Source organism: Brachyistius frenatus, unplaced genomic scaffold (genome assembly GCF_029030835.1).
Source record: "Brachyistius frenatus isolate BFR_SWC_R1_liver_20210118 unplaced genomic scaffold, ASM2903083v1 Contig_27, whole genome shotgun sequence".
Lineage (NCBI taxonomy): Eukaryota > Metazoa > Chordata > Actinopteri > Embiotocidae > Brachyistius > Brachyistius frenatus.
The window spans coordinates 3,085,011-3,110,532 of NW_027210626.1; the positions used below are offsets into that span (position 1 = coordinate 3,085,011).

Genomic DNA, 25,522 nt, shown 5'->3' on the forward strand with positions numbered 1-25,522 from the left:
GAACTCTGTGATCATTAGGCCACTGTTAGATGCAGTTAATTGTCCTGGGAATGAGAGGAAGAACGACATACAGGCTTGTAATTTGGTTACTTGTGTGATGGTGTCTGGCTAGAGCTTGTCAGTATCCCATCTTTGAACCCCCTGAGCTTATGCAAAATGGATGTTCAGGACACAAAAAAGACCTACTAGACTAATGCTCTGAGGGCAACATCAATTACTGAAGTGCAGACACTCATCTATTAGATGAGATCAGGTTACATTCATCACTAAAAACTCTTCACTTCGAGGCTGTGGTCCCCTTTTTAATTACTCTACAAGTTAAAGGTACAGAGCAGATCTGTCCGCAATAATTGGAGAGGCCTGCCCCTGATGTGATGAGACGCAGCAAAACACTCACCCCAGGGCTGGGCGGCACCTCAATGAAGTCATCTCCCCAGAGTCTGTAATTAGATTGAACCATCCCCTCTGTCCCACCAACCCCAGAATAAACCCTCTTTGTTGTCTCTGGTGGGGGCAGGTGTATTCAGACACCCCCTCACCCCACATACTCCCACCGTTCCATAAATATACCGTTAATTTAAACAGCTGATGTTAAAGGTGACCTCGTTCGTTTTTACTGGATATTTCAAGGAAAACTGCACATCTACGCTGACTTATAAAACTATAACTTTGATTTTGTTTCAATTGTATGTTCTTGAAACCCATGAATACTTAGAATATCAGTTTGTTGTCACAGAATATCAGATTTTTGTCACATATACTGAACTCTTCTAACTGGTTTGAGGAAACAAACATATTATTTGTATTTTAATTGCCCTCCACTGCTCCCAGTGATTTTTAGAATTGATTTTTTTTTTTTTTTAAATTGTTAATATATACACAACCCTTCATGCTCTGACCCCAGCTTGTGTTAGGGACATTTTGACCCCATGTGTACCTGCTCATAACCTGAGGTTCTCTATGGCAGCACTCCTAGTCGTGCTTGCAACAAACGCTGTGACACGAGGTGACTGTTTGATTCTTTGCAGTCAGGGCCTCGAGGCTGTGGAACAGTTTACCAGAAGATCTCAGGTTATCTGACTCGGTGCTGCTTTTAGATCATTTTTTGAAAAAAAAAAAAAAAAAAATGATAAAGAAACCCTTATTTGGTGATCTTTTGTGTTCTTGGCTCATTTAGTGTCCTTACTGAATGGTACTGCTACTTCGACATTAAGCTACGCCTTCCACCACTCATTGAAATAATAGCTTAATTGTAGCTTAAAACGTACGGCAGGCAGAGAAGTTTGGTTTTTAGACTGATTATTTTTGGTAGGTAGGTAGGTAGGTATATACTTTATTAATCCCCGAGGGGAAATTTTCTCTGACTTCTCGCAGACCAGTCTTTGCCAGCTCTGAACATATGTGGTAAATGTCATTGATTAGTGATGTAACAGTCACAGGGGACCTCTGAATGCTGAGCTGAACTGTGATTCACACAGTTGAATCATATGGTGCGAGACAACAGTGCAGAATTCCCCACACATCGTCATATCAGTCCTGAGCTCAGGATACTGTGAGGAACGTACCTTCTCCGTTTTCTCAGGCTCTGAATGACCACTGAGTCACTGCTGGGCTCATTAATGCTAAAACTATGGTCTCTGGGAGGAACTAAACAATAAACAAAAACATACCAGAAACATGATTAACATCCACTGCTGTCGTTGCATTTTAGGATTGATTTAACTCAGTTGTTTTTTGCGTCCCTGGCATAATTTTCCAGGTTTATAAAATAAATTAAGCACAGATAAGAATAGGAAGTAAAACTGTGGGAGGATGGAAATATGAAGCTCTCTAAACAAACAGGAAGTTTACAGTGTGGGGGAGCATGGGAAGAGTGTGAGCTGGCTCTCGGTCTGCAGTCTCGAGGAAGGTATGGTATGTCTGAGGAGGAATGCTTGTGGTGAGATATATTGTGACTTCCTGCTGCTCTGCCTTTAACTCCACTAAACCCACAGAGGTCCATCGTGGCTGATGGAGAGGCTTTTTTTCCTCACATTAATCACGTGATGAGTGGTTAAAATTCTTTAGGCCTCCTTTTATAGTGTTATGTCAAACCTGAAGTTCTCCGAGGTTATTTGTTTCTGTGTTTAAGCCACACCGGCAGTCATTCAGTGAGTTCAATTCAGTTAAAAGGGTTTTATTTACATGAAATTAAAAAAATAATAATCTTGCCAAAGCATCAAAATGTAGGTTGTACAGCTAGATTATTTTTGTTTTGACTGACAAATCAAACCAAGAAATGGATTTTTTTTTTTCTGTTTGACCACACTTGTGGTCCCCGGAGGATTAATCAATGAAATGTCTCAACCGCTAGATGAATTGCCATGAAATGTAACGACTCCCTTGACTTGACCATCACTCACTGGTCCAATGCTCTTATAAAACCCAAACCTTGCGTTTTACCTTAATTAGATTAATGTTAGCATGGTCACAACCTGAGCGAAGATGATAGCCACATTTAACATTATCTGATAAACATCCGCATGTCATCATTGCGAACATGCTTACATTCGCATTTAACTCAACACACTGCTGTGTTTCATACAACCTCACAGAGCCGCTAACGTGGTTGTAAACCCTTGCTTTTCTTATTTAATTGATTTAATTTGTTTAGATCAGAGCTTGAGGGGATATGGTGCCACAGAAAAATATTTTACTTAATAGTCGTTTACCTTTTTGCTGAAATAAAAGGTAATATACAATTAATATGTAACATAAAAAAAAAATTTGCTGTGACTTTTTGATCAAGTACTAACTGGGAAAAGCTTTTGTGCAACTGTTTATGAAAAAAAAAAAAAAAAACCCAGAAGAAAGCAATAACATTTTATTGAAACAAAATCATCTTTAATCAAATCCACTGAATCGTTGTCATTTCCAGAATGTTTTTGTGTTTTCATCATGTTCCAGCTCTTATAAAAACAAGAGATTGTTGGCATATAGGTGTGAGTAATGCTTTCAATTGGAGACAGGTGGCTGTGTGATATTCCAGGATCAGTCACATAATTCAATAAATGCTGCACCCGCATTTGTCATCGACACATTTAATGCGATGCTGCCTGTGAGACTGATGCAATAACAATTGAATCCCCTTTGTTTGATGATATTGTTAGATGATCCATTTTTACTTCATTGTTTCTCTACTCCTTTTTTCAATCCATGTCAGCTAAACTATATTTGATTCAATCAATTTTATCCCCCCCACCCTCTCCCCCCTCCCCCACCCCACCCCACCCCTCCACCATATCTGTTTGCTTTGTTCCCTACATATGTTCAATAGTAGTAATACAAATCCACTGCTCCTCTGACCCAGCAGTCCCTATCCTGAAACGCAACCACATCAATCTCACTCTTCAATATTACCAATAAGAAAAATTACATCATCACTCTGATAATGCATAATCTTAACTTTATATATTGTCCTCCTTCACTTAAGACACTTTTACTCTCTGCTTTGAGTTATCAGACATTTTATTATCATTTTACATTTTTGTGTTACAATTTTTTCTTCTGTTACTTGATATTTATAACCTACAATATCTATTTCACATCTCTCTGCTTTGTTGATTTTCACTTTTTTCTGTTTCAGGCTCTTTTGTGGAGTTTTTACTCATGTAAGTGAAGTGTCTAAGGATATAGGATGCTGTATAGATTATAAATCCCTGTGGAAAATTGGTCATTTTTGATTTTACTGTATGTATTGACTATAATACTTTGGTAATTGCTGTTTTGGTATTCTTATTAATAGTATAATAGAATTTCAGTAGTTTGTCATTATCAGATTCATATTTACTGTTTCAATGTTAGAAATTTCAAACCAACTCTTAGTTAACATCACAATCAGTATTTACAGGTCAGACATCAGGTGCGCTCCTGTCTATCAGTGCTGCCGCTGACTTTAAGCATATATCATCAAAAGCAGCTGGTACCATGATGATATAACTCGGGGTGGATCAATGCTAGTGCTTGTTGTTCAGCTGGCACCCGCTGTTCACACAGTTACACTCAGAAGGGGGCTTTTTTATATAATCAAACCACCTCCAGTTAAGTGATTATCGTGGTTTGGTTGTGACTGACAGCCCGTGGCTAAAGCGAGACTAATCGGCCACTCCCAGTCAGTGGGACCTCCATCACACGTGCTCAAGCCAGACTTATCCATTATTTCCATTATTTGACATGAAGCCGCAAAAGGGTCCTTCACCCGACCTGAATGACTTTGCCCGAGGTGTTGTCTACTGATAGGGGGGGTCATCACAGACTCCCTTTCTCCATTACCCCTCCAAACACACAATTGCTCACTTGTCATGCTCTATTTTCATACTTAATGTCTATATAATAGAGCCAGTAGATTGATCAGAAATGGTCACATGACCCCCGTTGGTACCTTGTTTAGTGGAGTCTATCAGAAAAAATAAAACAAAAAAAAAGCCTTTCACGCGTGAGGTATATGTTTTTCTGGCTGTGTCTGCTGTTGCCACCGCGTGTGTTCGTATAGAGGCCATTTCTGGCCACAGAAATGGACCACTTGCTGTAAGAGTAGGATGTGGGGGCAAAGATTGCACAGTAGATCTGTGCTGCTTTGAGGCTTTTCATTTTACATCCTGTAAATTGAAACATTAAAGATGTTTAAAACAGTTAGTTTCCATTATATATTCCTTATAGCCCCTTGCTGGTTCTTTCTTCTGCCGTACGTACATTTTATTCATATGAGACGTACTGTTTGCCTTAGTCACTATTATTGTCACCATTTCACATTCAATGCAGATGTTTAAACCTCCCAGAGATGAGACTGAGCTGATCATTTGTCAGGCTGTGGTATGCATAGTGTTTCCTCATTGGTATATATGGTCTCAAATTGGTTTTTCATTTATAGTTAAGACACTTTTGCAAAGTACGACATAAGAACTTATTCAATTACCTCCCTAAAAAAAACTGCAATGTGTTGAAAATCCTGTAGATAGCATGACAAATAAAATGATTTATTAAAAATATCTGATGCACTCATTCTTGGAGATCATTTTGGTTGTAAAACCAGTTGAGGTTTTATTGACTACAGTGATGAAAAAAAAGAATCCTCTTGGCTTTGTTATATTTTTGGCTTTTGCTTTGAGTATCATTAGTGGTTCCCATTTTCCTGCCTCAGTGATCATTTTTTTGGACCTGCTTCAAAACATGGACAGACTTCAGACACATTGCTCACACTTCACCTGCACAACCTCAAAAGGCCAAACCTTCATCTTTTGACTGGTTGAAACAATTGCAGGAGTCTAGAACAGCGGGTCTTATGATACCTGTCCTCTTCCTCCGGTCCCTCTGCGGATCTTGATGACCAAATGGATATTTTGTTCTAACCCACTTTGTCTTCTTGCTTTGCTCCTATGCACATTCTACTCTGTCAGTTTCACAATGAGGGATTGAATTCATAAAGAGCACCTCTTTCACAATTGTTGTTAAGTTTTGGCAAATGTGAAGTAGGTAGTGCTGAGTTAGTACAATGCTGAATATCCTCATCAAGCCCCAGAACTGGCTTTCATCTCTCTTTCAGGATTAAGGTCAAATCACCTGAGACATGATGTGGACTGTTTTCTGCACAAAGCTCACACTGTCCTATATCACTCACAAATCCTTAAAATTTCTCTGAGGACACAGCTGATGTTTTGATACTTAGCTGATGTCCGTGTTGGGCTTTAAAACTAAATATGACTGAAATTCTAAATTATTGTGTTAAATAGATATTCAATAGATTACGTCTCATTATGTATTTACTTCTAAGAAATTTTAACCAAGCTCCCTACTTGTACACGTATCTAATATATTTTAAATCATATATAATATAACTACTGTATACTATGTGTGTTTTGTGGTGATTCGGCAGCGATAGAGGGTTATTTCCTAGACTGTTTTTCCATATTTCTGCCTTTATTTGACAGTGCAAAGTATAGATAGGACAGAAATGCGGGAAGAAAGAGAATCGATAATGATGTAAAGGTCTGGCATGGCCAAGAATTGAACCACAGATTCTGCTGTCTTAACTGTTCTGGCATGGGTATATATATATATATGGAGAATATTTATAGAAAGAAGTAACCAGACAGAGGAGAACCTATCTGGTCTGTACTCTCTGCATTAAAGTGAAGCATACATATGACTCATCTGTGCAGCACAGCAGAATCAGATAGCTGTTTGTCAGTTTTGTTCTCTGTCAGCAATGCAGGCATAGGGTCTCTGAGTGGTAAACTAGCTTTGGCACTGCACAGGAATTGTTCCAGTATTACTCTCCTAAAATCTTTTTTTTTTAATCCTTAAATCCATAAACACGAAACAATGATTGGACTGTTGTAATTAAAGCTGCTCCTGTAATCAGGAATTACCAATTTACCAAAACAAGTTTGTCCAGTCTCATACTGACAAAAACACTAACTAGACATTTGTTTTTATATTGACAGTCAGTATTGACAAGAAGCAAGAAAGTCAACTCTTTTTATAAGTCAAGGTCAACTTAAATCCATAAATTTAATGTAATGCGATTATAAAGGCAATCCCCTGAAAAATACTGAGTTCCCTGAGAGTCCACATTAATAATTTAAGGACAAAATTGAAGAGGATTTACAAGATTTAGGGATTGTCCTTTGAGTTACTTAGTATCAAATTAGGTTGTGCCTTTATTTTATTTATAGTTACAGTATAAATAAATTCTACAGTATAAATAATATTATAATATTGTACTATAATAATAATATATATATAATAATCATACAGTGTTGATTGGGGTTTAGGGTACAAGCAAGGAAATTGGTTCTAAGAGAGGTATTGTGTGATAAGAAACATATGGCTAATAGTTACTGCAGCATACATCCACAATACAATATTTAACTTGACACAATTTAAACCAAATTCCTGAGAGTTCTTATAACATAAATTAAGTAGAACACGAATTGGCTTCGCTGTAAAAAAATAAAATTAAAAAAATAATTAAAAAAAACACAATGGCATTTTAGTTTTGAGATTTTTTTAAAGGTATTCAGATGGGAGGGCAGCATTTATCAAAGCCATATACTGAGTCAAATATTCTGCCACACAGTCAGCGCTGGTTACACAACCGACCACACAGTTTGCCAGTCTGGATCCCTTGCGCGACTATTCAATATAGATTAATATGTCAGCGTATCCACTGTTATCCCAGATCATGAGTGGAGGGGTTGATCTCACTGGCAAAAGGTCGTAGATGAAAAAGATTATGCCTTTCCCATTGTTCACTGGAATTTATTGTATAAGCTGAAAAGACAATTTGTCATCTTCTGTGTCCAAAGAAGACTGTTTGTCTCTGTTCTCCATGCAAACATCCCACTGCATGTACAACAGGTAGGACTTGTAGCTTTTTTGGTTAAACAAAACATAATTTGACTTGTAAACTTGTAATCGCAAACTATCAATTCGTTTTGGACCCTGAAGTTGCAATATGTAAGATTTAAGTCCTGTTTTGTAATACCACTGTCAAATGCAATAGTAAGTCACCGTAATGTGCATCTGCCTTAATCAGAGTTTGAGCAGTTGGGTCAAATTTTGAGTTGAAACTACATGGACTCACTATTGCCTCTTGAGATGCACAATGGTATGATGAGGTGGGATTGGAAATGACTTGCTGGTTTGCATGCTAACTTCTGTAAACATTTTTGCAACACAACATTTGTCTTTGACATAACTTCAAAACTGTTTGGCTATTTCCTCATATTCTCTTGATCATTTGAATACATTTTTAAAAGTCAAAACTGAAAACCACAATGAAATAGACATAAACTAAAAATGCTGTCTTCCAACTGGCTGAACCTGCCTACTCATACGGCGCAAGCAAAAAGTCAATTAGTGTCAGTACCTTTAAGAAAAACAAGCAAACAAACAATCTTTTTTTTAGGGACTTCTTCCACAAAGTAGGCTAAGTCAAACTTCAGAGTTTAGTTTTGCCTAAAACCTAAAACAGTATAGAATAAAAAATATATTTAGTTGAATTATTTAAAAAAAAATGCAGTGAAGAACAAGCGACCAAAATTGATAATGTCTGTAAATTTGATGACAAACTTCTGTACTTGATGCTTTTTGATACCGTCTCACTGTTCAGTAAAAATATACATCACAAAATGACTTTATTACCAGAAAACATTTGACTGCACTGCACATTTACAAAGAATCAACAATCACCAACCAAAATAAATCAGACCTACTCCCTCTGATCTGCCTTTTCCTCTTCCTTCCCAGTTTATTTTTCCCAAAGGAGGAAGTCAAAATAAGGATTTAGCTCATCCCCTGTGTTGTACATGGGCTTCTTTACAACATGGAGTAAATGCATGCTGAAGCAAACCCTGCTGTCTTTCCTTCAGGGATAGCTCCCGCTTTTTTATTTTCTTGCCTTATATATTTCTTCAGAATAAACATACTTGTGTGGAATAACAGGGGTAAATGTGCACATCCTTTCAAATCCTAGACCCTTTGTGGCAATAGGAACAAAGAGGGCGTATGCTGAGGGGAGGTCTGTGGCCGCGCAGGCTCCTCCCCCCTGCATAATGTGCCGGCTCCATTGAAACGAGCAGACAGCAGCGGCACCGCAGCGGCTGGTCGGGACACCGAAGACGCGCACAAGAAAACAACTAATCCCAAATCTCCCGCAAAATGGCTCTTTTTCTGACTGGCAGAGTCTTGTGAGCAAGTGGCCGAAAAAGAAAAGCTTGAATTAATCTTCACGAAGCGGATGGAAAAAAATTGGGAATTACTCTCCTCCTCAACTGTGGTACCCTGAAGTCAGACTACAAAGAGACGAGAGGTCGGGCTCTGATAAAGATGGATACTTTCTTTGTAGAGGTAAATTTGCTTACTTTCTCCACAAATGAAATACTTTTTAGTTCGCTTTGTACTTTATCGTGCGTCCGAACTTATTTCGGGACCTTCCCGGTCTTGGTTGTGTTTTACCGTGCGCTGTCTGTGCGTTTCTGAATACGACCGGCTTCAGTTCAGTTCTTATTTTAGCCTCTGTAAAGTGTTGCCATTGAAAGCAGCGCTTCTCCCACATAGTTTACGGTGTTTGTGGTCTTTCCGATGCTGTCTCAGCCTCTGATGCTGAAGGCTATATCCCATGCTGGTGTGCTGGCACTGGACTGGTCCACAGGATGCCGCTGGACAGCCAACTTTAATGTCCCAGCAAGCCTAAAACCAATTGAAAAATCTCTGCCCAGATCATTTTATTTCTTGCAAACAAAGATAAACAGCACTCATGTGACAGCCTCATATTGAAGTTTCTTTCCCCTCCTCCCTCCTGTAGTTATAATTTGTGGCAGACAATCCAACACGAACTGCCTGTACATGCTGAGTGCGCCCGTGCAGGGTTGGACGTGTCACCTGCCAATCAGCCCAGACAGGCACACACTTAGAGGCCATGTAAGACGGCTGTATGGGTTTGACTTGTCATACCCCTCTGACTCAGAGGAGGACACACACACACACACACACACACACACACACACACACACACACACACACACACACACACACACGCGCGCAGACAGTGTGTAGTGATGTAAACCTCCTCCCCTCATTCACCTCTTCTACCTCTGTTGGGAGGTGCAGCCCTGTCTGCCCCCCACTGACGTGCTGTGCTGTGACTCACTGTAGGTTCAGTGTTTGAGTGAGGATGACTCCTAGATTATACTTGTACTCTCTGCTCCATACGGTCTCCTCTCCAACAGCTTTGCAGTGTCACCGTAGCATAGCATTACGGACTGAGGTCGTTTTTTTCCTCAGTTTCCTCTGAACTGTGAAGATCTGCTGATATATAGGGATAACATTATAGACTAAGTGAAGTCATTCATCTTTGACATGATGAAAATCTTTGTAAATGTTGAGGCAAAAAGTTGTGTTTTACTATTTAATTTTTTAAAGATAATTGAATAATGTTTACAATTCTCCTTAATCTTGAAAATTCAGAGTTTTACAAACCAGTTGTCTAACACTGTCAAAATTACTGAATTCCTCAATTTTTTTTGGGCAATAATGTGATTAGACTGAGCGGCATTTCTCTAAAAATCACTATCTTTTGATGGCTTTGATTTAAAAAAAAAAAAAAAGGAGGGCATTAGTCCTAAAAAGCCACTACTTTATGATTTACCTAAAACGGTAGTCTTTAATATTCTGTTGTATAAACCAACCGCGTTGCGAACAGATGGCGGTGAGCTGAATTCTGCTTTATAATCTGAATTCATTAGAGTGATATGCTGTGCAAAGGTTAGTTATTATTTCAGCTCAGTTGTAATTTGGTGCGTGTCCTTTGTCCTTTACCAACTGTGTGAGATTATCCCATAGACTGATTTCAACCTGGCTCAGTTTTGTTTTGCATCTAATGTGATTATGTGGTATATTGCTTTTCATCCTGCAATATCAACAAAAATAATTTATTTGAAAGGAAAACAGCTTTTGTACATGTAATTCAGTCAGAATGAATTAGTTTCGTATTTAAGTGGAGCTGTTAGAGATGTATTGCTTGATCCGCTGTCATTCCGTGCTTCAAAGCTGTTTTTTGTTTGCATGTTCCAAAGGGATGACCCATTTCAACCATATCATAGTGACAATATTATACTTGGAATAGAAATATTGACTGAGAAAGATCATACAATATAATTTAGCTGATAGTGAAAATTCCGTTGTAGTTTCTGATGCTATATTTTGTGGCACTGTTGTATAATGTTTTCTCTTAATTCAACTGAAATAAAGTGAAACCTGTATCTCTGCAACTCAAACAAAGCAGTGAGACAGTTGTATCTTTTTGCATCTCTAATGAGAACTGCATTTTAATTGAAAAATGAACTGTCCTGAATTTAAAAGGGAATTTCGGTGTCGTGGAAAGAAGCCAGTCTCTTGAACATAACAGTGTGGATTTAATTAAGCAGGAATTCTGGAAGTGAAGTGGGACAAGGATTAAACTCTGTGAAAACAAGTGTAGCAGAAGAAATCGCCTGCGTGATTCATTACTGTGAATGTTACAGTCTGTTTTTGACAGCTTGCACAACGTAGATGTCAATACATTAGCAACATGATTGACCCTTTTTAATTTTTGCATATAACTAATTTAACCCAGGTCCAAATCTGTGTTGGATTCCTCTGCAGATTTTTTTTATTTTTTTTATTAAAGTGAACCTGCTTTCATCAAGTGTGCACGTCTTCCTCTTGCATGTGACTGTTCATGATAGTGAAGATGGTGACGGGGTTAGATATTGTGCCAGAGTCAGAGGAGGGGCAGGAACAAGGGCGTGTGCTTAAACTTCTATCCTGAAAGCCCATCCTGTCCGTCATTGCGGGCTTGACTCTCTGACTCTCAGGAGCGGACAAAACTCCATAAACCCCTCAGCACTGCTGCCTTTACTCCCCACCCACCTCACCCACCCCACCCACCCCACCCGACTAGATACGACCCAACAAATACACACAGACACTTGGAGTGTGTCAGAGATCTCGTCTGCTTTTTATAACTGCTGGATTTGGAAGACTTTTGTAGGTCAGGGAACAGGAGCACTATATGCTGCATATTCTCCCACCATGTGGCTTTGTGTTTGTGTTTTAAGAAAGATTTATCTCTCATTGTGAGATCACACTCACAGACCTAGATATTTTATGCCTTTGTAAACCATCCTGTTGATGAAGTTGAATCCCGGCTATTTTCTAAACTTGGTAATCAGTTCCTTTATAGCAGCAGCTGCTACACGCAGTAAAGCCACATGAGGACCTTTCCACACCCGTTAACTCCTTCCTTGCATTACACACCGAATTCCTTCCTCTCAAAGATACTCTGAAAGAGGGAATCCCAAATTCCCAGCCCTGACCCCTCAAATTCCCAGTCATGGCTGCCTGTCATCCAAACATTGTGGAGCTGCGGTGGCCAGGCTTTAGGTTTCACACCACCATCAGCCCCACCCACACTCGCAGATGCATTCTTCCCGTCCTAAAACATCCCTTGCTGCCTAATGTGCTGTTTATGTCTGGCTCTCTGAAGCCGGAGCCGTGGATCGGCATGCTCGGTACAGGTTCTGTGGTGAAATGGGTAATGTGAGTAAAGGCCAACCTGCTGTAGCCGGTGGACTTTTTTTCTCTTTTGATGGCGGAGTCTCCTCTTCCCAGTTGTCACTTCCTTCAGCTGCCACTTTAAAGAGCTGAGAAACTGAGATCACTGCTCTGCACTTCCATGCAGATGGCTGGAGTAAGGAAACGTGTCAGGAAGTAAAGTTAGAATGTGAAGAATGAAGTAAGGAAGGAAGGAAAGGGTCAAAGTGGCTAATGGATCTTGCATTCCTTTGAGTCTGTTCTAAGCAGATGTTTTATTGTGGAATTAAACTTGAATTAAAGTTGTTGTTGAGAGCATTATTGCATGAAATTAGGGGATTTTCAAACAATGCTGTTGATATGGTGGGGAATTAACAGTGCTGGTTGTTTATGAGCAAACAGAGGGAGGTATTATTAAAGCAGTGGTTTGTGTGTGCGTCAGCAGAACTCCTGCAGCTTTGATACAATCTGGAGGTGCTTTAATCTGTCACAAGGGCGCTGTGGCTAATTACCAACAGCCATTGTCTGACCACGTACCAGAAAACACGGATAATCCTTTCCCATAATGACTCAGATTGGCAGTTATGGGAGCTGATTTGGGTTTGAGACCGAAACTTATTAAACAATGTGGAATTTGTTGCATTTTGATTTTCCATTTTATCATAAATAATTTTACAATGTTTTATCTGTGCTCTGAAACCACAATGAAACCCTTGTATGATGTTGTGAGTCTAGCCTTTTCACCTCTCCAGCTTGTGTTTGCATTTCTTGTGACTCTATCAGTAACCTGAGCCCGTCTATCACAGCGAACTCAGCGCTCTGATAACCTCTTGCTGGCACCATGCTGTTGGCTTTAGGTTTATCTGCTACATCACCAAACTCTTCAGACAGAGATGTCTGTGTTTGTGCTTATAAAAGGAAAATATATTCCATCTTTCCACTGTTTATTTTCTTATAAAGAATAATGCTTCCTGTGTATTAGCTAACGATGAGTGGCAAACAACTGTTGTATGGAAGCTCTTTTTTTAGCTTGTCAGCCAGTAACAGTGAAGACCCAGTTAGAAATTTTAGAAATCGATAAACCTCTCAAATCTGTAGGCTAAATATAAAGCTACCTTTATCATCTGGTGAGTTTAGCTTGGCAAAGAACTGGACAGCACCAAGCTAATGCTGACTAGTTAACAAAAAACATAGTATAAAGAGAAGAAGTTATGGTTGTACATGAGGTTATGCAACTTGTTGTTTTAATCTAAAATAAATCAAATGTTTTAAATAATGAGCTGTAGATGTGATGGTAGACGGGTAGATTTTTGTTAACCTTTGGAGAAAGCCAGGTTAGGTTATGGGAGGGTAGAAACGAACGGCCTCTGCAGTGGTCTGGGTTGGAGGAGCTCCTGGACAGCCGACCTGCCGGCAGTCTTAGACGCTGCTCTCAGTATTGAACAGAAGACAATCACAGGATTTTATATGTTCACATGATACTGCTTATAAAAACACACTTCATCTTATCTTCAACACCCATCCTTCCTGCCCTCCCAGTGTGTGTGTATATCTATCAGTGCAGTTCTGGGTGTGTCACTCCCTGAAATATAAATCTAATCAGAGGGAAAAGCGTTCACATTTGCCATTTGAGTAATGCTCTGATGAGAAGAACATCCTCAAACATTTTCTGCTAAATGAAATGAAGAATTCTTACACACATTCAGTTATGTACTCACCATTTGCAGTGTTAGACACGTAGTGACCTATTTGTTGAAATGAACTGAGATATAAACTTTCTCAGACTCAGACTCAAACTTTCATAAACTTTTTATTTTCATTTTCAGTCTAGTACATTATAAACACTTTGAAAAGGGGGCAACAGGGAACCAAAATCATCGAGCATCTCTAAAGCTCACCAATTAACATTTCACCTGTTTCTTCAATTATTATAAATATTTATTTAATGAGTAAAAAAATGACATTTTACACAGTTTTATGGGGCATTATGTGCTCAGTTATGTCTTGCTGAACTAAGATACTTGTCTGCTCACTAAAGACCTCCGGCCAGATGTCATATCAGCCGTATTTCCCCAAATTTCAAACAGTGACATAATACTGCCTCTCTGTCACCGGAGACGTTTCTGAGTGAGAAGTTGTTCGTCTTGTCGGCTGACTGGATGTCTCCGTGTTCTGCTCATGTTACTAGTGCGCTATCTGTGCGTACAGTGTTAGTTGAGCTGTCCTGTCTCTTCTTCACATCTCACAAAGATTTTCAGTACATCTCCAGCAGATCCATCCTGCCAGATCTGGGTCAGCTTATTTGTCCAGAATTTAGAAAATTAAAGGTGCCAATTATTGCCGCTTACTCTCACACACACATAAATTTTTTTTTTTTTTTTTAAAAAAAGGTTGATTGACCTTCACCTCGGGTTACCTTACCTGACAGACACTGAGTTGGTAATGAGTATCGTTCAAATCCTCTTAAGTTCAGAGGCGTCGCATGGCAGCTTAATAACAGCCAACCTGTGATTACTGATCCCGGCCCAGATGTTGATTTTCCTTTTTTAGTCCCCTATGATTACTCTGCACCGAGCTAGCCTATTATGGGATGGAGCATGTGTGTTGCTAACGCTCACTATCCTATGAGTGTAGGTTAAACACTCCGCAACAACCACGTGGGAATATAGCCTAAGGTGAAAATATATTTAAAAAACTGAAAAAATTGTTGGCTCTCTGGTGATGAGTGTACGGCTGCAGTTGTAATTTCAGAAGTAATTGTCCGGGCCAACACCGTGCAGGGTTTAAGTACACACCCCACTCCGCATGAGCCTCGGCTGCTGTGGACTGAGGAGTCCAACTCGAGCAAACACAGCATGGCACAATCCACAGTCATGACACGTTAGCTTTCCCATCCACTCTCAGGCTGTTTTATTACAGATGAGTGTGTGGTTAGGCCTGAGGCTGTTTGGGCGATGATACACTGAGAGGCTGAGACTCACATGGGCAGGAATGTTCCGTGTTTTTAAGACTCTCCGTATGTTTATCTCTCCTACTTGAAACCGTTACAAAACATACTTCACATCCTCCTCATCCTCAGTTAAAAAAAAAAAATACACTGCCCACATTCCCGGGCCAAAGAGCAATTTGAGGAGTTTTATTTGGTCTTTGTTCAGTTATTTTTGAATGGAGGTACTCCTGCACCATCTGTATTGTTTGAACTCCAGTGTGTCTAATCGTTTTGGCCACCATTACGTCATCCCAACCATCAGTGATCCCTCCCTCCCTCCTTCCCATCATTAATTATCTATGAAAATATTCAGATTCAAATATAATGATGTATTTGTATGTGAGAGCTCCTGTGAGTATTGTAGAGACAGGATCGGCTTTAAGAGTTTTGGAAGTAATTAGAAAATGTTTATCATTTTCATTATTGATTAAAATGTGGATTCATTCCTTTAAGAAATGGATTAATCATTCTTGGGTTCTCCAACATGACAACACACCTTCTCACAGTGCTTTGAGAAGTTCCCCACTACCACCAACCCTTCTCACTGGATTTGGCTCCCTGCGACATTTTTTCTGTTCCCCAAAAGTTTGACAAGATTTGAAATGCACTCTCACTAGTCACAAAAACACATGTTGATCAAGTGATAAAAGTTGGAATACTTTCTCACCAAAGTTCTTGTTCCTCTCCTGCTACGTGAACATACTGAGCTGCGCTCCACTCATTTGTAACGGCAACTTTTCGATCGCACCTCATACAAACTAAAATGATATCAAACACAGAAAAGGAAGCTCATCAAGTATTTACGAAGCTGTAATCAGCACATATAATTTGACCTAACTAAATTGTGAAGGTTAAAGGCGGTGTAACAGAAGCCCGGTTACCTTGTGATGAGTCCCCTGACCCATCCTGACCACCACCCCACCGACCATGTCTCAGATGTCTCACAGTCAAACACACGCATCCCAAGTCTCTGACAGTCCTGACTGAGAAGCATTCTTGAAATATCTCAGAGATTCCTGCTGCGACCCCATACAGCCAGTTGACTACAGAGAGGGTTAGATATGGAGATGCCAGACAGGACGAGGACTGCCAGGTGGCTCTGTAGATATTCTAAGTCATGAAGCTTAGCTGGAAATCCAATCAAACATGCAGAAATCACATCATTTGCCGCCTATCCGCATCATCCTGCAACTTATTCTGTTGTTAAAAAAAGTGTCATAATCAGCCAATCAGGATGAAGTCTTACACTCTGATCACACGAGAGCAAGTAGAGGAATCAAAACATGTTCACACAGGATGAGGATGTAAAACAAGATGCTGTGCCGGGCATCTGTGGCACAGAGTCAAAGTGTGCCTCCTCTTCTTTCTGTTGTGCTCCTGAAGACATAATTTGTTCTGCAAATTCTCTTCAATACACTCATTAGCAACACAATCGATGAGCTCTGTCAGATGATGATGAGGAGGTGCCTTCCAACACCCCCCGCCCACACACACACACACAATAATCCTCCCCAGACAGCGTGTGTCTGTTGCCAAACACGTAAACACACACTTATGATCCTGCACAAACGTATACTTTTACTTCCGATAAATATCATGATGAAAATGACTGAAATGACAGTAATTGCTGTTGTGTTTGATTTCCATTGAGCCAGGGACACAGTTATATTTATGACTTAATCATTCTCAGTCCCTCTGTGCTAAAAAATAAGTCTTTCAATATGAAAATGATGCATGACATCATCGGGCCACATGTCACGGTGTCTCACAGTGTTAACCGATGAGGCTGCTGCCTCCAGGCCATCCGACTTTAAGTCTGTTTATAGCTTCCTCTGCAGGGGGCTCAGGCTGTTCCATGGAGTCAAGAACAATTGATGATTTTCCCCCACTCAGCCCCTCCACCACAGACTGGGGAACCCCTGTTCCCCACGGGACTCCTCCTTCGCCATTAGCTAATTTCTGATCAGCTGCTCTCTCCATCATTAATTCATACGTTTTCCAGCACAGATGCTAGAGGTTGCCTTTAATCATCTGATTTCTCCCCTTGGTCACCCGCCCTGCCCTGCCCCGCCCTCACCCCATGCTGCCTGCAGGCTCTGGCTGCACCATGTGCATCAGGCAGACGGTACAGTGGCAGCGAGGAAACAAAGAAACAAGAAAAGCAACATGCAGAGGCACACATTTAATAAATCATTGTTAGTTATTGTTGACTTTTTCTTCACAGTGGCCCAGTGGTTGTAAGCTGTATGCATTCATCTTTGGAAAATCTGTGCAAAAAAGTCAATGGAACATTTCTCCTTCCCTCAACAACCACTGCTGAAGATCCATTGAGAAATGGCATTAAACCCTTCATTTGCCCTGTGAAGCTACTCGGCAGCACAGCAGAAACATTTCATATGAGCAAAAAGCATATGCAAAGATTTAAATTCAGTTGAGCCTTTTTCATTTTCAATTCCATTTTGTTTTTTAATTCAGCATCCTTAGAAAACTCAAGATAAGTCAAAATGTAATGCGATGATTAAAAAAATAATAATAAAAAAAATGGTGTCCTGTGCTTGTCACAAGACATTATATCTAGCTGAGATTTTGCTGTTTGTAAGACGAACAGCTTTCTGGGAATCTTGTGGCAGAAACCCAGAAGGACCTTTGCCCAGATTCCCCTCCCAGCTGCTTTCAGCCTACTTATTTAATCTCACCAGCTACTTGGCAGATTTGTCCTCATTTATTCACTCAGCGCTCAGGAGATACCGTTATAGTCCCTGAATCTGGATGTGCTCCCTTTTGCCGGATAAAGCAAAAAACAACTCCATTGTTACCTTTTTTTCTTTTCTTTTTTTTACAATCCTGCTGGTTACAGATGTACCTTGTGAACAAGGTACATTGTTTGAACACAGTTGTTCAAACTCATTTCCAAACACCCATATGTGGGAAATGTTTTTTTTTGTCAGCAAAACAAAAAATCACATCACATTATGATGTAAAAGATTAGTTGTTCATTATTTGAATATTTTGTAAATAAAATGTTCCCGTGCATATCCACCTTTGACGACAGCATGCCACCTCTGATATAATATAATGCCAATGTTAGCTTGAAGCTATCAGATTCAGACTTCCGAGTAGTTGATTTTAGCAACCAGAATGAAACAAATCTTTCAATGCTGAAAAAGGAGTTCTAGTCTGCATTTCAGCTGTTGAATGGTACCTCTTCTAGTAAGAGATGGAAATGTGTTATTTTCCATTTTATCATAAATTTCTGAGTCTATTACATGGTTATTATGGGAATAATATTGATAATTATTCCATTGCTCATAAAATTTGGTTTGGTAGTTGCACATGGGACCTCTGGTTTGTGCAATAGATGCATGGTTTTCTATTCACTGTCCAAAGTCATACAAGTAAGTGAAATTTAAAAATGTCACTGGATTTTGATACTTAAAAAAAAAATTACTTTTTTTTTTCAGTTTCACTTGAGATCATTTTATCGACAACAGACTTATTAACACGAAAACACACAATGGCAACTTGCAAGTGTCAATATTGCTGTTTGACCTTATTAAATGCAGGTCATTCACTCAATGCTCTGGACTGCACGTCTGTCTGCAGACTGGTAGTAACTCTGCATTATGTCTCTATTGTTATGATAATGCTTTCCTGGTATTTGAGGTGAAAAAGGACCACTGTCTATGTATAAAAAACGAAATGTGTTGTTGAACATCTGCTTCTCAATGGGATGCAGTCGGTCAGTGAGAACTTGACAAACATGATGACTGCAAACCGACTAAATATTCAGCATGAGGGAACGCATGCAGGAAATGTGAGGTGGACAAGTGAAAGCAGCGACAGCTTAAGTTGCCTTTGGACGAATTTGTTGCCACTGGATACGTTCCTGTGTTAGAAATGATACGCTTGTCAGGAATCCAGCTGGATTAACCTGGGCATCAGCCCTACCTGCAGCACAGACAGCCGCTCACTGGTGTCCGCTTGGCAGGCATTTATGCACCAATCCCTGAAACCACACTGAGATCCAAGAAATTAGCTTATCATAACTAACTGTTCAACCGTGTCCAAATCCAGCTGAGTTAATTAGCTTTCTTTTCTTCTGGCTGATACGATCACCTGATACCGCCTGCACTCACGCCACGCCAGACGGCAGGGAAAGAGCCAATTGCACCTTGTTCTGTGTATGCGCTTAAATATTTAAGGGACGCTCATTAGCAAATCTTTGAGCTGGATGTCCTTATACGAGCTGCTGAAACTTAAGCCTCCGACTCGGCCCGGGTGGTTTCTGTGTCAGAAAGCACGATGGGACGTCGGCCCCTTTTGGTGGCTCGGATAACTGTTGTCGGCCGGTTCGGCCTCAGCACTGCTCCACGTGCTCAGTGACATGCAGCATTAAGAATTTTAAATGAACTTGAGCTGGAAATGTCACGGCAGCAGTTCAGCTTTGCTTTTTAATGGAGGTAACAAAACATCTGCTTTCTAGAGGCACAGGAGTGGAGTTAACTGACACCTAATAATCAGATCCGGTGACAACTGGGCTTCATTTCCAAATGAACACTGTGCTATTCAGTGGTTACTATGCAAGAAGTGCTCACTGTTTCACTTAGAATGGTTAGTTGTGCTGCAGCAGGTAATTCCAGTCTGGGGGACTTTACACAAGCTGATGCCCGTTCCCCTTTGTGTCCCAGCTGGCCTTTGTTTGGGATATTTCTGCCTGGTTAACTTCTGAGCCCTCAGTCAGAGGTGGTTGCCTTTGTCCTAACTTAGTGATGGAGCTCCTGGACAAGGGGGAGGAGTCTTGCTTGGACCATCTGTTGCTGAGACAATTCATCTTGACTTTATACCCTCCGTCTTCAGACTCTTTAAACACACGCAGACTCACAAACAAAGACGCAAACAAATGGACAAATACATCTGATGTTGGCTTTATTGAGCGCTCCAGGCCCTGGAAAACTTCTCACAACTTGAATAATACTGACTGATAGGCACCCTGTCAACTCTCAGGGGTTATTTAAGACATCAAACTTTTGTTGAGGAAAATATTTTATATATCATTTAACGATTACTCACAGCTAGTTGTTTCATTGCTGACATAACGTGACATTTTGAATCTATTAGTTTGATAAGATTTTAAAGCTTTTGCCAGGGTTCTTTCTCGATTGGATCAGCAGGAAGGATGCCCTGCCTGTGATTGGTTGTTATGTTTTGGGAGGGTTAAGATCAGGTTTGTGTTAGGATTAGGGTTAGCACAAGTGTCCTGTTGATTGACAGTAAAACAACACAGCAGCTTACACTTCACAGCCACTCACAGTATCGTAGTTTGCAGCGTGCTTCCCCCTCGGATGATACAATTCGGCTAAATTAAAACCATATGAATGTTAAATAGATATGGGCTTAAATGATTGGGAGAATCCAATGCATGTGCAAAGTAAGAGTTACTTATCTTGTACAGTATCCCTTTGGGTTGTTTTTGCCCAGTTTAGATTACAGTGCCTGGTGGGTAGTTCTCCAGAGCACAGAAGCTGGCGCACCAAGCCAAGCCAGCATTAGTGTCTTCATGGGCCAGCTTGTCAGCTGACTTTTGGTTTAACATATAGTGTTGACTTATTAACTTGTGTTAATTTTCAATTATTGTCTTCATTGTTGTTTTAAGAATGAGAACTGTGTGAAAGCGAGCATGCTGTTTTGAGAGTTTTATGTGTTTCTATAAGATGGTGACCGGGCATCCTTTAAAGGAATTCCTTGTTTATATGAGTGGGAAAACCTGTAAAGCTCTGACTCAATTGAACCATTCAAGACTTTAAAACAGTTCCTTTGCATCACTGAAGTTTCTGTATTGCAGTAATACTGGATGGGGTTTCTCGGAAATTACAGTATCACCAGCCATCCCAGTGTCTTCCATGTCGTGGCATGCTCACTGTCTTAATCTGCTGTAGATCTTATGTAATCTACATATATTACAACACACTCCTGTTTCATCTCTCTGTCAGCTTCACTGTTGGAGACGTGAGTACAAAGAACCTCTACAGGATGAGGAGCAAAATTCTGCTGAATTCAAGCCTCTCTGATTTCCAGTTACATAACAGCCACTGATCTTCTTAAAATCTATAGAGTAAACACTATTAATCTGCTCAGTGGACCTCAGCGAACTCACGTGAAGCAGCTTTTCCCTGAAAAGGCCATACATGCTAAGCTGGTACCAGGCACACACAGTCGGTCACTGGTATGGGAGTCACCAATCGTCTCATATTGAACGGAAAATGTTTTAATGTGTGGTCACGTGTTGCAGAATACCTCTGTTATATTTAAGTCCTGGTGCTTCTGTTTGTCTGCCTCGTTTTCCACACAATAGGAGGCAGGACATTATCAACTGCCCGCACCCTTCCTCTTTCCCCTCAGCCTCCTCCTCCTAATTTACACGACCCCCTTTAGCCCACTCACCGTGTCCCCAGTGGTTCGAGAGCCACATTTAACTGTGCTCCATTAGCCTAGTGAAAGAAAAAATAAATCCACGATGATGGAAGTGGGTTCTTTAGACTGGCTGGTGAGAGAGCGATGCTTTGTCCAAGAGGGAAGGCTGAAAGACAAAATAAAGAACAGATCAGAGACCAGCCATCTGTCTGAGCTGAGTTAATTTAATAGAATCTATAATGTCCTATTTCTATATTTAAGTAATTCTTTCTTTGACTCATTGAGGCAGATAGGATTTCACATAAATATAAACAAAAGCATCTTGATCTTTGCTCTGACCCTGCTGGCAAACACATTTGTGCTCCGTGGATGAGAGTGTGTGTGCACACGTGGCAGCCTGTTGTTAATAGTTAATGAGGATTGATGTCTGGAAGTGGTGACCTTGTATAAGGTTTCCTGGTGGAATCCATGCATATTGATCCCTTCAGTTTTATGCTCTATTGGATACACAATTCGCTTATGCTCCATGTTTCCATGACTACCTTAGTGATGCACTTGTGATGCTTAATGTTTAGTTGGTAAAAGATAAACATCCTGAGAGAGTAGGACTTAAGGGCCAAATGTCTATAAAATCCAAGTGCTGTAGGTTTTCTACTTAAAAACTAAATATTTCATTTTACTTTAGCCTTAGGAAATGTACTTTCATACTTTTTACACTGTCTTGCAGAGACATCGTATCACCCTTTGTGAAACCACAAATGGTTATTTTTACACTTAAGTTTTGATGAAACAAATGACCTATAAGATGTTAATTGAGCTTTAAAAGTGTAGGTAGGCAAGGCTAGCTTCATGCTAAGCTAACTGACTGTTATGACTGCTGACAGACATGACAGTATAGTGACTGTCTCATCCAACTCTGCAAAAACAAACAACTATATTTCCCACAATGTTCCTTTAAAGGCCCTGGGTTCACCATAAGATTGTTTTCAATAATTTATTACAAATGTGGATTGAGTAATCCTGAAAGATAAACTATTTCGACCACACCATCAGACTGCACAACCCGTTTGCTCTCATCCACTGCAGTCACTCAAACGCAGCCCAATCTATTAATGTATCCTCCACCACTGTAAGGAAATGATGTCTCATCTAAACAATCAGCCTCAGATTCCTGTTTTTGCTTCTGGTTACTAAGCTTCTAACAAACACGTCTGGGAAGGTCAGTGACTCTGCATGGATACACAAACACTGGAGGCCAGGCAGCCCAGATCGGTTGTAATGGTGGTGTTAATCTCTGTCTGGAAACCAGGATCTGATCAGGAATAATGGCGAGAAGTGTGTTGTGGTTTGCCTGACTGAAATGTAGTAAAAAAAGAAAGGATGGTGGGCAGAGAAATATTTGTATTGATTGATTTGCTGAAGTGGCAAAAGCTCATTGGGACCATAATCTCTTCTTTTATGGAGCAAAGCAGCCACACAACCGAAGGCTGAAAGCATTTTTGACAGTTTTACTGAGTGTGTATGCCTCTGAGTGGTAGTTTGAGCCTCTGGCCTCTTAGCATGCAGGCCTGGCAAATAACTTTTCTCTTCTAACAGGCAATAACAATTCAATAGGAGGATAACTGTGCCAGTCCAGACCTGGTAAGGCTGTTTCTCACATAGTGGTAAGCAATGCAGGATAAAAGACAGAATGGATAAAGACAGTGTAGAAGAAAAAATGAGTGTGAAATTATTTCTCTTGTACAAAAACCTCTGCTATTACTCATCCAGCCCTTTTATAATATACCTAAATAAGATATTGCTCTTTCTGGATTGAACTTATTCTTCCCTGGTATCTAATAATGGTCTACATAAATGACAAGAGCTTCATTAAAATGACTGTTTATTTTAAATGTGCACTACTTTTCTGTGAAACATGTAACTCTAATAGAAGCTGTGTGTCCAGATGCTAAGCTTGTTGTGCTGCTTATTGTGTTGTAGGGGGACCGTGTGTGGCTGAGACACAAAGAGCAGCTCCTCCCCTCAACTGTCAGCTCCTGTGATGATTCCTCCCTGGTCCTCACCATCGACTACGGGAAGGTAAGAAGACTTTGTTTTTACTGATGTTACCCCTGAATCACTTTAGACTGTCCCCAGTGTGTCTACAACAACGAGCAGTATCCATTTGTTTAAGGATACAAACTTTGTGTTTGGAAGCCCAACCTAAAAGCAACCAGAGTGTTTAAAAAAAAATCAACAAAGTTAAAACTCTCTGATGCATTCATCAAAAGTGGCTTCATCCTTACAGTGTTTCATAGACCGTAACTGACAGTGAACATGTAAAATCCCCCAAGTTAACATGTCCAGGGCCGTACTATCATGGGGAGTGGAAAGCGGGCCATTGTATATATGTGAGAGAGTTAATTGTTTGCACACCTGTTTCATCTGAGGTCTCTGCATGGGGATCAACACCTTTTGTAATGAAGTATGAATGACAGGAATGGAGTTCCTGTGACAAGTCATTGGCCTGAGCTTATCTGTTTGGCAGTGCATAGGGGTCTTTGTGTCTGGAGGAAATCCTGTTAGAGAGGCAGAGAGAGAGAGAGAGAGAGGCAGAGAGAGAGAGAGAGAGAGAGAGTCAGAGAGAGAGAGAGAGAGAGAGAGAGAGAGAGAGAGAGAGAGAGAGAGTCAGAGGGAGAGAGAGAGAGAGAGAGAGACAGTCAGAGAGAGAGAAAGAGTGAGAGAGAGAGAGAGAGTCAGAGGGAGAGAAAGAGTGAGAGAGAGAGAGAGAGTCAGAGAGAGAGAGAGACAGTCAGAGGGAGAGAGCGAGCGAGAGAGAGAGTCACAGAGAGAGTCAGAGAGAGAGAGAGTCAGAGAGAGTGTCAGAGAGAGAGTCAGAGGGAGAGAGAGAGAGAGAGAGAGAGAGAGAGAGAGACTCAGAGAGAGAGAGAGAGTCATTGTAGCTTCATTTCCAAACAGCCTCTGCTGACATCATCTTAACCATAAACCCAGACCCATAATTATTATTCCTGTACTGGAGTTCTTCTGAAGAAGGGCGCCTTACAGTATACAGTGGAGGTGGCCAGGCGTCTAAGGAGCGGCATTTATTTCATTTGGAAATGAAGCTGCATGCATTGATATTTTGTATAAACAGGTCAAATGATTCCTTGAAATGTGAGAAGTGTTGCTTGTTGTGACAAATGCACAGGGAAGGATGTACAACTCTGTGGTTCCCCTCAGCTCTGTGGAGCGTTCTGGTCTGCAACATCCCCACCACTCTCATTACTGTCCATTTGCAGTCGGTTGTTTTCAGCAGAAAAACTCTTAAAAAGCTTGTAAACGTACACAACAGACAGTTAGAGACTCACTGGTGAGCAGAAAAAAGTAATTAGCAGCTTAAGAGTCCGATGTTTCCCTGAAGAGTTGGTGGAGTCACACAGGGCTGAAAGGAGAGGGAAAACTACAGTTACATTATTCACAAGGAAACAAACAGGATTCAAAATAAATGTTGTTCTGTGACTCCCGGATATACAAATATTCAAAGGTCTCATATTTTACACTTTTACACTATTCTATTTTGCAGTTCTGACATCCATAAGAACAATTTTGTGGTTTTAAGTAACAAAAAACATCTCAAAATAGTTTTACATCTTCCTCTCTTAAGCTTTTTCTGAAACTGTACAAAGAACATTGCTAGAAGGAGCCCTGATATCAGTGGCCCTCTGTTCTGATTGGTAGACTCCCTGTGAGTGGGGCAGAACCAGGCCAATCACACACCCACAATGGAATGACTGCTAGGTGGTTGTTTTTTCCCCAGATGAAAGTCGCTGAGGCCAAACAAATGACATGAATGTGAGTTTGTGACATCACAAGCTCGATGCCAACCTTTAGTCTGTTAAGTTAGATAACCTGCATACCTGTTCATAGCTCTGACATCATGATCAAGTCTGCAGATGACATGATGGTGGTTGGCCTGATCAGCAGCAACAGTCTACCTGCAGGGAGGAGGTGCAGTAACAAAAATCTAAT

At 40.4% G+C, this 25,522-nt stretch overlaps 1 protein-coding gene across 1 annotated transcript in view; it reads left to right on the forward strand.

Annotated features, from left to right (window-relative positions):
• Positions 1–25,522, forward strand: part of myo10l3 (myosin X, like 3) — a 70,400-nt gene that overhangs the window by 2,600 nt on the left and 42,278 nt on the right. Inside the window, 1 exon segment of the mRNA XM_069698628.1 lies at positions 23,495–23,593. Coding sequence (XP_069554729.1) covers positions 23,495–23,593 — 99 coding nt within the window.